This window comes from Mangifera indica, chromosome 10 (assembly GCF_011075055.1).
Source record: "Mangifera indica cultivar Alphonso chromosome 10, CATAS_Mindica_2.1, whole genome shotgun sequence".
Lineage (NCBI taxonomy): Eukaryota > Viridiplantae > Streptophyta > Magnoliopsida > Sapindales > Anacardiaceae > Mangifera > Mangifera indica.
Genome location: NC_058146.1, coordinates 7,315,342 through 7,329,791, shown reverse-complemented (window position 1 = coordinate 7,329,791; position 14,450 = coordinate 7,315,342). Strand labels below are relative to the sequence as shown.

Below are 14,450 nucleotides of genomic sequence, written 5' to 3'. Positions count from 1 at the left end.
CAAATTAAATCCATATAACTCATATGAATAAGCAATTAAACATCTATTATCATTGCACACATCAGCACAAAAACGTACCATTTGTTTCAAGATTCATTCAATGTCATATACTTCATCATGTACATAATCAACCTTTTATATATATAATATATATAGAAATATAAATACTCACAAAAGGATAAACACATGAACAAAGATTCTTATCACAAATAGGCAAGGAATCATTCCTTAGAAAGTAAAACTCAACGTAGAGAAAGTCTTACTTACCTTTTGCTAAGATTGTCGCAACAAGGTTCATCATAGGGTCCTGTTCTCTCTTTTTTTTCTCTTCACCGCGATGCTAGAATTTGCTCGCCATAATTTTCATCGCGAAGCTAGATGAGCAAACCATAATTCCCTCTTTTCCTCTCAAAGTTTTATGCGTTTAGGGATAAAAATAATATCCCCTAAAATGTAACAACTTGTCTTTTATAAAAATTAAAATGCATAGCTACACATACGGGCATGTATCACTCGATACATAGTTGTGTGTCATGAAATTTGAATTTCATATGGAATCTATCTTATTTGACTGATCTGACATGACACATAGGTATTGTCTCTCTATACATAGTTGTGTGTCATTGAAGGTTCATATTTTCACTTTCAAATCACATTGACTTATGCATATATTTAATAAACTCACACGAAAAAACTATTTTGCCCTCAAGACATACCTGCAGGTGCTATAGCCCAAGTTTGAGCTTGATTAGCATTAAATTATATGAGTTTGCCAATATGCTTATAACTGTAACAACTACCTTGAACTAAGTTTGAACTTGATCGAGCTTGAACTTAACTCGACCTTGCATCCTGTAATTGTCCTTTTGAGTTTTTATTTGTCCAGTTCTTTGTCTAGTTCATTGATTGACTTATCAATAGACTTTTTTGCCCTTAGCCATTACCATGACATATAAATCATTAATATCAAATTTATCCCATGCACAATATTTAGTTACTAAGCACAAACCTTCTAGCCTACTAAACATTTTTAAATATAAAGAAATGCAAACTCTTAAGCAAGAAAAACATATGAGAATATGATGCTTTCTAGGTAAGCAGTGAATGATATCATTATCGAGATCAAATGGACAATTTGTAGCACCAAGGATGATTATTATTATTATTTTGCTTTCTTTGGACCTCAAACCATCCTATGTTGACGTGAACTCATTTCTTATTGTTGTAGTTGCTTCATGCTCAAAAGTACCACCACAAGCAACAAGTAAAGTGTCGTCAACCTATAAAATTTAGAGTCCAAATAATATTATTGGCAGTTTTTCGAGAAATTGAAGCAGAAAAATAACTCATTCAACAACAAATCCATTATGGTCCATTTTGACAACTAAATTATACACCGATAATAAAAGAAAGAAATATTTTGTTATAATTTAAACTAATACCAATACACTAAGCAAAGGACAAATGCATTTCTTATTGATCATCCATAACCCAAGCATTTCACAAGATATATCTTCAAATGTGCATAAGGCAAAAAGGAAGCACAAGTATTTCCCTTATACTTATTTCCTTTTATTGTTTTTACCGATGTCTATGTCATCATTTTATTATAGCATGTATTTCATTATGTACTTTAACATACCACAATAATGAAAATAGTACACAGTTTTCAAAAACTTTGTTAGATTGAATCAAACCAGTAATTTGTGTAAAACCCCTAAGCATAACATCAATGCAAAACATATATTTCATTTATAAGAAACTCAACATTACCCTTATTTGTTTTAAAGGAATAATTACAAAACCTAGATTGTAGGACTGCTATAACATATATGAACTTAAATTGTAAATATGCCTAGTCTTATCATAGTTTATACCACTACACCACCATTGGGTCTTTCATATCCCTCTCCCTAGCACTTTTTTGTTTCTGGTAATACCATAAACAATTTTTCAAGAGACCAACTTTAGATTTATCTGTAGGGTGGCATTAGGAGGCATTGCTCCTTCATCACCAACTACGGCTCTACCTACCTCCCTGAAACCATCTATAAGAACCCAAAAGTAGATCTTAATAATTTATTTATTGAGAAAAAATTGTGTTGTATAGAAGAACTTTACTTACTTTGTGGTTTTATTGTCAATAACATTTTCTCTTCTTTCTTCATTGTTGTGATTGCTTTTGCCAAGGCAAGACAAAAATATTTGACTCTACGATTACTTGCATCCATAAAGACAAAAACTGTAAAAGAGATAAACCATGTCAAAATTAAAAGAATTGTTAAGCCCTAGAGTTGCTAGTACCTATAAAGACCAACACCCTGAAAGGGGATCGACTTTAGGCCTTAGCACAATTTAAAATCATACATTGCCTTTCTATTCAAATCTTACCCTCCACAAAACATTTTTCTCAAAAGTACAACTATAAATCCATTCACTAAACAAAAGTACAGTTAAACCATTCTAAATTTTTTTAAAAATAACTACACTAGGAAAAATGAAAGTAAATAATCAATTATTTAATACCAGAGAAACAAAACAATAAACCACAAAGTGGTAGAGTTTAGTTACCATATCAACCAACAGAAAGAAATGTTCATTATATTGCTTGAAAGGTTATCTATTTATGTTTCTAGAAATGTAACCTTAATTTCACTGTTAATCTTTATAAAAGTAAACGACTAAATTAAAAATTTAGCTTGTAATCTAATAAATTAATAAGAATTTAAAGTTATTGGAATTAATTATACACCTTTTGGGGTTTTTTTTTCACCTGATGCATGACCCTAATCCAATCATCTTTACACTTATACTAACTATTTTTGGAGCTATAAAGGTCAATTACTCTAGCACCAACACTGAAAGTGCTTTCTAAGGTTATTATTAAGATGGGAATTGCCAAAATCTACATAATCTGATAGACTTTTGATGATTCAACCAACAAAGTGTGATCCAAGAAGAAACTGGATGTCCACGTGGCTATTTTGGATTGGTGGAGGAAAGAATAAAAAGGAAAGATGTGGAAATTATGAGCATAGAAGAAAGTAAATTAGAAGTTTACATTTGGTTTAGGAGGGCAGTAGCCTCTCAATTGCTAGAGAATTTGAGTTATTAGGTTGTGCATTTTTACTGTTTCTTTTCTTTATTTTATGAAATTAAGTTGTATTGAAGTTTCCTGGTGGAATTGGAGTTGTAATTGTTTATGATGATTCTAGTTAATGAAAATCACTTTAAATGCAACCTTCCAACATTTATGTGTAAGTTATTAATAATTATCTTAAAACGAAAATAATTAAACATCAAACTATAATTTATATAAATCATAATTACATTCATAACATTGAACCATCAATAATATAAATCATAATTAGACTAAGAAGAAACAGTTAAATATTAAATTATTATATTCATAATGTAAGTCACTATTATATGCGTAAAAAAAATTAATTATGCCTATAATATAAGTCATTCTTGTATTTGTAAGGAAACAATTATCATATCTATAAATCTTAAACTTTTTGTTTTTCATATTAAATGAAGACAAAAAAACATACTTTGATTCTATCGTATTTTATAACATACCAATCATAAAGAGAATTTATGAGAAAATATAGAGGATGTTGATTTCTCTCACTTGACCCATTGACTTAATGATGGATAAAAAACAACTTAAAGTTTTTTTATATATAAGTTGTTTTTGTAAGTGTGTTTGGTGTATAATAAAATCTGTAAGTGTGTTGTAATGTAAATGTCGTAAAAAAAAATGTGTAAAGGATAGAGAAAGGACCAACTCCTATATATAAAATTAATGGTGACTTCCCATCAAAAATCACATATTTTTATTAGTAAAGAGTTACTTTTTTTCATCATGATGAATCATGTCTTTTCATCATAAAGAGTCATATTTTTTAATCATAAGAAGTCACATCTTCAAATTAGTTGATAGAATTTTGATATCAAAAATATTATATTAATTTATTTTATCAAATAAATACTATTATATTTAATAAAATAAAATCTTATGGTCATGTAAGCCATAAAAATTCTTACACTACTGTGTTACATTTTGCATTTTGCAAATTATGTAGTATTGATACTATGATTCATTTTGTAGTTTTGGCTTTAATTTATTGGGTTCGCATCAAATTGATATTAGAGCTAATGAATTCATGTAATGGCTTCAATTAGAATGGAAGACTAAGTTAATGATTTGGGCAGGGATATTGTGTTTGTTTGACAGAGTGACCGCCCTAGATTCTCAGCTGGAAGAATTTACATAGAAGATAGCAAAAAGTAATGATCAATTCAATTCCTTGTAACGGTTTATGTTATGAGATTTGATAGTTTATAATGAGAAAGAGGAAAGTGAAAACTAACAATCCAAAGTTGACAAATCAGTCTTTGTCATCACTCAAAATAGATTGTCAATGCACCAAGAGACCGAATTATTGGTGAAATTTTTTTTCATAATCATCACCAATCAAGACTTAAATCTCTTATGGAAGAATGTTGCAACTAGAAAGAACGGTTTGTAAAGATCTCATGAAAATGGAGGAAGAGTGTTCAGATGGTGAGATCTAGTTGTCAAAATCTGTTCAGATGTCTGATTGCTTGGTTCCTCAAGGAAGGGTGTTGAAACTAGAAAGGATGGTTTGCAAAGATATCATGAAAATGAAGGAAGAAGATGTGAAAGGAGGAAAGGAAGGTAAAGTGACTTGACTTGTACCAAACTTCCAACTCAAGACTATACCATTAGTCCAATAACTCATCATTCCAGGCCAAACTCTTCCACGCCCATCCATCCAAATTCAAACTCAAACAATTGTCTCACAACCCAATATTTCACCTCCTCAACCCATTTACATATAAAATTTAACCTCACTTAACCAAACCTAGCCCAATTTCATAAATAGACTCATCCCTTACTCACTTAAACAAACCTAACCCAATTAGAACCCTTTGAATCAGACCTAACCCAATTCGTCTAACTTTTACAACCCAACTCATCTTATTCATTTCTTTTTATTCCTGAATTCAACTGCACCATAACAACAAAATTGATATGTTCAAACACTTCAGTGTCATTGCCCCCTACAAACCTTCCATGTCAATAACAACTAACCCCTTACTCATCTCACCGTCACATATGTTTCTTTCTTTTTACCCACACAATGATTAAAACTCATTTTTGCCTAAAACCGTGATTAACACCGTTAACTGTGATAATGGCAACTTCTTTTATTCATTTAGTTTGTTTGTTCATTATGAAAATAGTTCATTTGCCAAAACTATCCAAAGTCACCATAAACACCATAGCATAGAACAAGTTACTGACATAAAGACTCTATTAGATATTACAGGCACCAAGATCTCACATAGCCAAGTAGCACGTAGTGGAGGTATTACCATTTCGAATTTATTCTTCCCTTTGAACGTTGAAGTTGAGGTCCTACGTACTTTTAAAATCAATTGTGAGCACTTCATAACAATCGGGTCCTTAAATATGAAGATAGGGGAATGGTTGATTGTTGTTCAAAAATAATATGTAAATTCTTAAGAAGATCTTCAACGATAGAGCTTGAATTATGACCACTTTATCTTTAGATTGTGTTTCAAGGATTGGAAGTTTATTAGAAACTTTATTAGTAATTCATAAATTTTAGCCTATCTCGCACCAAACATTGTACTTTAACTTTGTGAGAAAGAAACATGTTAAGGGTGGCAATTTATTTTAACTTTTGAATATTTAATTGAATTGTCTACAATGAGAAATTATAAAGATACTTTGGATTATATTGAAAGTAAATAAGACATTTTAGGAAAGCAAGAGTTGTTTGCTCATGGAAAATTTGTAATGTTAAGGACGTCCAATCAACTTCTTGGATGGGTTTAATATTAGAAAGGTCTCCATTTTTTTGCTTGCTAGGACTTAGATGGGTTTTCTAAATTTACAAATGATGGTATTAAAAGAGTTATGACACTGGAACTTCGACCACCTCATACCTGATCCAAAACCAAGCTAAAGATCAATCTAAACATTCCAAAAAGGAAAAGATGAAGGGTCCCCTACATTAGGTTAAAGAAAATCATGTTGCAATACCTACAATTGAGATTGATGGCAAAGTAACTTGAGCTGATCTTGAAGCCTTAACAACTATAAAAAATAATCAGCACGTTTGTCTTTTGCGTTCAACTGTGAAATTTGTCAAGGAATTATCTAATGACAAATCAAATTAGGGAAATCCATGAGACATTGTACACCTTGGTGTTATCAAAGCAACATTTCCCTCATCTCACCTTGAGGACAAAGTGGAACTCCATTGGGGAAAGGGTAGTTAATAGAGCTTTGATGATTCAATTAACAAAATGTGGTCCAAGAAGAATATGGATGTCCACATGGTTGTTTTGGATTAGTGGAGGAAAGAATATAAAGGAAAGTTGTGAAAATTATGAGCATAAAAGAAAGAAAATTAGAATTTGACATTTGATTTTGGAGGGAGTTAACCTCTCAAATTGCTAAAGAATTTAAGTTGCTAGGTTTTTTTTTTTTTTTTGGGTTGTTTCTTTTATCTATTTTTTGAAAGTTTTATTGAAGTTTCCTAGTGGAGTTAGAGTTGTCATTATTGCTAATGATTCTAATTAATGAAAAACACTTTATGTGCAACCACCTAACATATATATTGTATTACATTATGCATTCTACAACTATTGTAGTACTAAGATTATGGTTCATTTTTCGTTTTGGCTTAAATTTGTTGAGTTTTCATCACGTGTTGAGTAAGTCAGAGTGTTTGGCTTTGATACGCTTAGTATGCAGTGGTCCAAGAATTTGTTGATGTGTTTCTCGATAATTTGCTAATGATAGCTCATAAACAAGAGGTTAAGTTCAACATTGAACTGTACTAGGTACAACATAGATATCTAATGGTCTATATAGATGACCTTACTCATCCTTGTAATGGATGTGATTAGAACATAACCAATTATTTAATCTTTGAAAGAGGAGCTAGTTAGGTATATTAGTTGACGAGTTTTATGTATAGAATCAAAGAAATGTTGAGAAGTTGAAACATTTGTTTAGATAAAACCATGAAAACTTTTGCTTTTATCAAAACAAATATGTCTTATTTGTGTGCAAAAAGTAAGTGGAAGTGTAATGATATTTTTGATATTGTATATCTAGAATACATTGTCTATCAAATATAATATATCATACTTGCAACTGGTAAAAGGCTTGGTTGTCCAGACATTTCTTTATAAAGGAACTAGAAAAGGTAGTCTATATCCACCTGATGTGACATAATCTTATATATCATATAGACTACTGAACTTAAGTCAGAGTGTATACTTGGACAAGATGTTGAAGAAACTCAACATGAAAGATTCCAAAAGGATTCCTTATGTCACATAATGTATGTCTCTCTTGAGGAGTGTGTTATGAAATACAAGATATGAGAAATAAGATTATTTGAGTTTTATTAGCATTCGTTATTAAAATTGTCATGTACACTATGTTATACACTCAAATTGATATCTTATATGTTACAAGCACTCATAAGAGATATTAGACATGGTCCAAACTAATGTCATTAGACAATAGTTAAAAAACATCCATGTATTCCTGAGTAGAAATCTGGACACTTTCTTGGTTTATAAAGAAAATGAAATCACTACTTGAAAAAACATTGTTATAAATAATCATGTCATAAATTTGAATATTAGTAATACTTAGGTCATATGAATTGGTCCAAGAATGTTATAATTTTCTTGTAATAGATTCTACAAAAGAAATGAAGTATGAGACATTTAAGATGCAAGACCTTAAGGGCATGTCAAATTGTAAAGTTTAGTTTTGAACTTGTTATGAATCTAAGCATGGTTGACCCAATATGCCCATTCCATGTAAGTTGTTCCACAGTAAGAACACCTATTCTATAAAAGAAGTGGAATGATCCTTCCTAGAGTCGAACACTTGTTTTGAAGTATGAAGGAACATCATGATATGTGTGGTCAAATAAATGAAATGCCTTGAGTTTTGGGTGATATGAAGACATAAGAAAATAGAAAACGAGTCATAAGAAGTAAGAATGATGCTTAAGTAAATTTTAAGAATGATATAGTACAAGCTATAAGATACAAGTAACTTTTGCTTGATTATATTATAAATTACATGAGAATATGCCTCAATTTTAAATATAAGATAAGTAAATCTATGTGCATATGCATGTTTTCTAAGAATAAGTTAGTGTTTGAGTTTATGAGGGACTTGTTTCACATAATTGTGTGTTGACTCAATCCCACAAGTTATAAAAGGTCTTATGAATGCTCCTTGAAAATATGTTTTCTCATGATTATATTTGTATGTTCTTATAAAAATTGTTGCAAAGGGCACTTGTGAGCTCCTTCATGCATACACTTATAATAAGGCGCACCTCGTATTAGGGTAGGAGTTATATTGGCATTCCCGTAGCTATGTATAATTCAAGTTGCATGCATTATGTGCATGAAGAGAGAGATTGCATTAGACTATGTTTGCTTACATGGTCAAGGCACCAAATCCTTGCCTCAACCTAGTCCAATTAACATAGATAGACACAATTTTTTTATAAAAGCTTTTATGAAATGTTTTTCAAGTGTTTAAAAATGTTTTTAGCATATATTACATCTCATGTCATTTTAGTTAAGGAGTAATGATAAGAAAAGTGAAATAAAGCAAAGCTACCTAGTTGGTCGCCTTCTTATTGAATACTTAACTCTAATTCATTTTTTTTTTTCATATTTTGCAAGTAACAAGTGAGTAGCGGCCATGGGATATTAGGTCGTGGGGAGGAGTGCATAATGGGATAACAATTAATTGATGTCTTTGTTGTTTATGGTTTTGCACAATATGTTTTTTTGTATTATGTTTGATTGTTATGAACATTTTTAGCTATGTATAGTTGGAGATGAAGTTTTTTAATGGATATTGAGGTTTTGCTTATTAAAGTCATTTGATAATTTATTTCCACATATGTTAAGTTTGGCTATATGTATGCATGAAGTCAAATCTAAGTGACATTCTCTCTCTAGGTGTGACATGATTTAATCAAAAAATCTAGAATGATGATTGCTTTATTCAAGTAAGCGAGTCAATCATAATCATTATCGGAGAATCAAAGTTTGTTGGGTCAAATGCGAGAACTTATGCCAAAGAACAATCTTGTTGGAGTAGGAGAAGATCAAGACGTTGTCAAAAAAAGAGATAGATCAAAAGAAATCATCAGTGAAAGAAGCACAAACATGGATGAAAGAGGCTCAATTGTGTAGGTTAAAATGTTGATTTTCAAATGTGATAGGATTTTTGTGGTTTTTAGGGAAAAATACAAAAATACGTATCAAGGTGAAAAGTGAAGAAATCAAACTAGAAGGTTGTAAAAGTATGGCCCATTCTTATACCATATAATAAAACACTAAGTTTTGAATTGATGTGTATATGTAACATGAATTGTAATGTATCACATCAATATATACTAAACAGTAAAACCTATACATGGAAACTAAATAATGTACATAAGGAAATTATATCAACTAATTCGTATAAGTGAATCAACTAATTTACGGTTATAATTTTAACATTGGAAATCATTTAGAGTAAGTTTTAATTTGGAAATATTAATTTTTAATCATAATTTCTCTACCATTGTCATATTCTTGGATTGAATATAGTTCAAATTATGAGAAATTTTCTTTTATATGTTAGGGTAAATTAGTTCAACCCTATTATAATAACAATAAAATTATGTGTATAAACAATATCATATTATTATGTGATTGAGTGTTATTTTATCTCTAATTTAAAATTACTTACTAATACGGTGATATGTCATTTTGTATAAACAAAGTTGTGCATGTAGTACTACTCTTATAATAATTATGTTTATATAATCTTAAATATTCATCCAAATCTTATAAATAGGTCAAATAAGATTAATTTAAGGCCAAAAGACTTGTTTCCACCGAAGGTTTGGTAAAAATCTAAACTCATATTTGTTATCTTTAAAAAACCTAAATATCTACTTTTCTATTAAAATTCACTATCAAAATTAAAGGTAAAAATGTCATTTAACTAAAAACAAAATTATCATATTTCCCCCTAAGTTTAAAACTCAAATAGTTTCCCTCTACTTAAAGTTTGAAAATTGATCATTTTTGCCCTAGGGTTTCTCTTTCTCTTCAACTACCACCTTTCTTGCTGTTGAAGATCAGAAGACAACAAAGTGTTCCCTTGGGTGGGAAGATCAACCACTGTTCTTGTTTTCGTCGGAAGACAACAAAAACCCAAATGTCATCTTTGTCTCTTTGGTCAAACGAAAATGATTCGTCTTTATCTAATCAAAAATCGACATCTCCAAAATAAGTTTGATGCAAATCTTTGACCAGATAAAGATGAATCATCTTCGTCCGACTGAAGAGACAAAGATGATATTTCGTTGTCTTCCGATGAAAAACCAAGGGAATGCTTCATCGTCTTTCGATGAAAAACCAGGGGAATGGTTCATCATCTTCCAATCTTTGATAACAAAAATAGTGGTTGTTAGAGAGAAGGAGAAACCATGAGGGGAAATAGTCACTCTTCAAACTTTGTGTGTAAAAAATTATTAAATTTTTAAACCTAGAGAGAAATGTGATAATTTTTTTAATATTTTTTGTTAAACAATATTTTTAGTTTTAATTTTAATAATAAATTTTAATAAAATAAAAGTATTTGAATATTTAAAAGTTGAGGTGTGTCGGTTTTAATTTTTATCAAACCTGGGATGGTTCGGCCTCAATTTAATTCATTAACCTTAAAAATTTTTGAAGGAACCAAGGGAGTACATCTGGTCAACACCCAAGGCCGTTGAAACAGTTGTGTAAAAACAAAAACAACAGCCCCCACCACTAAAATTCAGATGGAGCTGAGAGAGAGAGATTTGAGCGATCACGCCAGATTTACGCCAAATTAAAGGTATTTTTTTTCCTCATTTCACTAATTTATCTTGAGAATTACTTCTTGAAATGTGATTCTGTTGGGTTTTAGTCTGTTGATTTTTGCAGGCTCTTGATTGATTGGATCGTAAAATGTTTTAATTTGGAATTTAAATACAGGGTAATTCTCATTTCTCAGTTCAATTTCTTTAAATTTCAAGTTTTTCATATTTTTTCTTTTGATAATTTTGCTTTTTATGACATGGGAATTTGGACAAATGGTATGATTTATTATAATTGGTGAAGTTAGCTTCTCAAATTGGTGCAATGCTATTGATTTAAATTGGTTTTGAAATTTTACGTGTTTTTGTTTCTTCATATTTCAATTCTAAGATTTTTTTAGTCGTAGATTTTTTTTTTTTCTAAAATGGGAGTTTTGAGAAATGTTATGTTTTTACTTTATATGGTGAAGTTAGTTTCTCATATTAATGCAATGCTGTTGATTTGAATGGAAATTTGGATTGGTTTTGAAACTTAACATGTTCGTATCTTCATGTCTAGAGCAGTTTTGATTTTCATCTCTTTTGATTGCATTGGAAGTGTAGTTTGTTTTGTAGGTAACTTTAAACATGGATGCGAATGTTGCTTCAGCTGAGGATCTTTTACCAGAGAAGATTGAAGATAAGAATGAGGGAAGTCCTTCATTTCATTGTGATCTTTCTGATACAGAAGTAGTTCACAAAATCGCGGAAGCTTTTCTCCCCGGATTAGGTAGTGCATGTGTTGATTACACGACAGGTGGTATCTTCAAGACCCCTGGTACAGTGGTAGTTGATATCAGGACTGAAATGGTGGAGTACCTTACCCAGCGAAGTGAAAGTTTTGTTGCAGAATCTGTTATACAAGAAGGTGAGGAGGGGGAAGTATCTGATCATCCATTTGATATCGTTTCTGAATTAGTTGATGACTTTGCTAGTTTGAAGAGGAATTTTTTTAGTCGGGTTTCAGGATGGTTGTTGAGTGACAAGAGAGAAGATAAGATAGATGATTTTGTGCAAGAGATGGAAGTTAGTGGGTTTTGGCCAATGGATACGAGAGAAGCAATTGCGCAAACTTTGCTGAAGAACGTAGATTTCAAGAACACTTTTCATTGTGACATGAAATTTAACACAGAGGAAGAACTTGCTCAGCATGTTCCCAACTGTGGCTTTAAGTCTATGCTCTGCGAAAATGAGGGTTGTAATGCCATATTTTCTGCCAACCAACTGGAAAAACATGATTCAGTTTGCCCTTTCAAGATCATTCCATGTGAACAAAAGTGCTCAGATAGCCTCATGAGAAGAGCAATGGACAGACACTGCATAACCGAGTGTCCAATGAAGCTTGTCAAATGTCCTTTCTCTGCAGTGGGCTGTAAAACCCCTGTACGTCAATGTATGATAAAGCAACATTGTCAGGATGACCTAAATTCTCACTTGTTATATATTCTTCAAAGTATTCACAAGGAAGTATCTGTGGGGGATCTTGAAAGGCGGGTAGAGCAACTAAAAGAGGTCAGTCAAATGTGATTGCATATGTTTTTGTTTATTTAACTTCTGAAGCCTGTATAGCTTAATTTCTGATGTAGTATCATAAGGATAAGTAGCCTGTGCTGTGCCATGATTAAGAACAATGCATATCATTTTTCTGGTTCAGAAATCGTTCTTTTTTCTTGTATGGTTTCCTTTGCTTTGCTATTGTTAATGTAAAAAACTGGAGAAAAAAATAAATAAAGAATAATCCAGCAGAATGGCATAGAACCATGTCATTAGCCAACATCATAATACCTATTTTCCCATGTCAAGCTGTGATTTCTTGGTAAAAGAGATCTGTGATTAAACTAGCCTTTACCATGCTTGTTTCATGAAATCTATTGTGTCATATTGGTGAATTCATACCTATTCGTGTAATCTGAAGAATGGGTAACAACACAGAGGCATATATAACTGTAAAAAGCTTCCACATGCTTTAGGATATCAATAAAAGAATGAAATTATGATGAAAGTCAATAACATTTGACATGTTAATTGTTTTATCGTTTTAATGTGTCCCGATGTATGGTTGTTGAATTCTACAAAAGCCCAAATTGTAGTAAATAGTGACCTAGATGTTTTTAGATGGAATTTTTGCAACTTCTTCACTGATTTGCCATGTCTTTTTATGATGTGTTTATCCTACTAGCATTAATTATATAGTAATGTTAGATAACATAAAGTTAATTGCACCATTTATCATTTTCTTTTACAGGCATCCATAGATATGTTCATGGAAGCCCGAGATATCAGATCTCTAACCTTCTCAGTCAAGAATGTTGAGGTGACACTTGGACCATTGGAAATTACTGTCATGGATAAGGTTACTGAAGAAGGTAAAGATGATGAAAAAGGAGAAGTTACAGAAGAAGAAAAAGTTAATGAAGGTAAAGCTAACAAAGAAGACAAAGCCAAGGTAGAAAGCAAACTTAATGAAGAAGGCAAGACTAATAAGGAAGCATCAGTTAATAAAACAGGCAAAGTTAATGAAGTTGGCAAAGTCACTGAAGAAGGAAAACTTAACGAAGATGGAAAAATCATTGAAGGCAGCAAAATTGATGAAGGAAAAGTTAACAAAGAAAGAAAAATTTATGATTGCGAAAAAGCTAATGAAGAAGGAACAGTTAATGAAACAGGCAAGATTAATGAAGTAAGAAAATTTGATGAAGGAAAAACTAATGAAGTCAGCAAAGCCAAGGAAGAAGGTAGAGCTAATGAAATGGACAAAGTGAAAGAAGTAGGCAAAGTTGATGAAGGACAAATTAATGAAAGTGACGAAGCCAAGGAAGAAAGAATAGTTAATGAAACAGGCAAAGTTAGAGAAGGAAAAATTAATGAAAACAGCAAAGCTAAGGAAGAAGTAATAGGTAATGAAACAGGCAAATCTAATGAAGTGGGCAATGTTGATGAAGAAGGAAAAGTTAACAAAGAAGGTGGCACTAATAAAGGCAGCAATGCTAATGACGTTGGTCAACTTCAGGAAGAAGGAAATTTTTATGGAGGAAGCAAAGTTCATGAAGAAGGAAAAGTTAATGAAGGCCAACCGAGTGAAAAACGCATAGAGATATTTAATTGAAAATCAAACAACAATAGAAGGTAAATTTAGACCTACTATTTATGGTCTTTTGAGCAAACCGTTTTCATGGATGATAGAAATTTTGTCACCTCGCATACAATTTCTTGCATTATTGTTTGTTTATTACTATAAACTTGTCCGAGTGTTGTGTGCCTTGCAGCGATTTTTGATGAGGACAGATTTTTGTATTATGCTTTTTGATGATATGTTGAAATAAGTTTTCTTGACAACGCAATTTGTCTAATCTTAAATGATTATTCTTGCTTGGTTTCCTATATGGAATTGTATTCCTTCTTCTCACTTGGAAATGTACATGATTTCGCTTCTATGATAAATGCCTATGAACACTTTGATGA

The 14,450-nt window shown here is 31.3% G+C and overlaps 1 protein-coding gene across 5 annotated transcripts; it reads left to right on the top strand.

Annotated features, from left to right (window-relative positions):
- Positions 1 to 10,828: 10,828 nt before the first annotated feature.
- On the top strand, positions 10,829 to 14,324 carry LOC123228103 (TNF receptor-associated factor family protein DDB_G0290965). 5 transcript variants are annotated; one of them, XM_044653326.1, is made up of 4 exons: positions 10,829 to 10,987; positions 11,060 to 11,128; positions 11,565 to 12,500; positions 13,234 to 14,324. In XM_044653326.1, exons 3-4 carry the CDS (start codon positions 11,577 to 11,579, stop codon positions 14,092 to 14,094), a joined length of 1,785 nt encoding a protein of 594 aa, XP_044509261.1. In that variant the 5' UTR covers positions 10,829 to 10,987; positions 11,060 to 11,128; positions 11,565 to 11,576; the 3' UTR covers positions 14,095 to 14,324. The 5 variants fall into 5 exon arrangements, with proteins under 5 accessions (XP_044509261.1, XP_044509258.1, XP_044509262.1 ...); XM_044653323.1 differs by having other exon boundaries at positions 11,553 to 12,500; XM_044653327.1 differs by having other exon boundaries at positions 10,830 to 10,987; positions 11,077 to 11,128; positions 11,553 to 12,500.
- The last annotated feature ends 126 nt before the right edge of the window (positions 14,325 to 14,450 follow it).

Excerpts from the sequence above, each read along its gene's own strand:
- LOC123228103 (XM_044653326.1), top strand. The coding sequence starts at position 11,577 with ATGGATGCGAATGTTGCTTCAGCTGAGGATCTTTTACCAGAGAAGATT. Across the intron at positions 12,501-13,233 it reads GGGTAGAGCAACTAAAAGAG|GCATCCATAGATATGTTCAT; the intron begins GTCAGTCAAATG and ends TTTCTTTTACAG.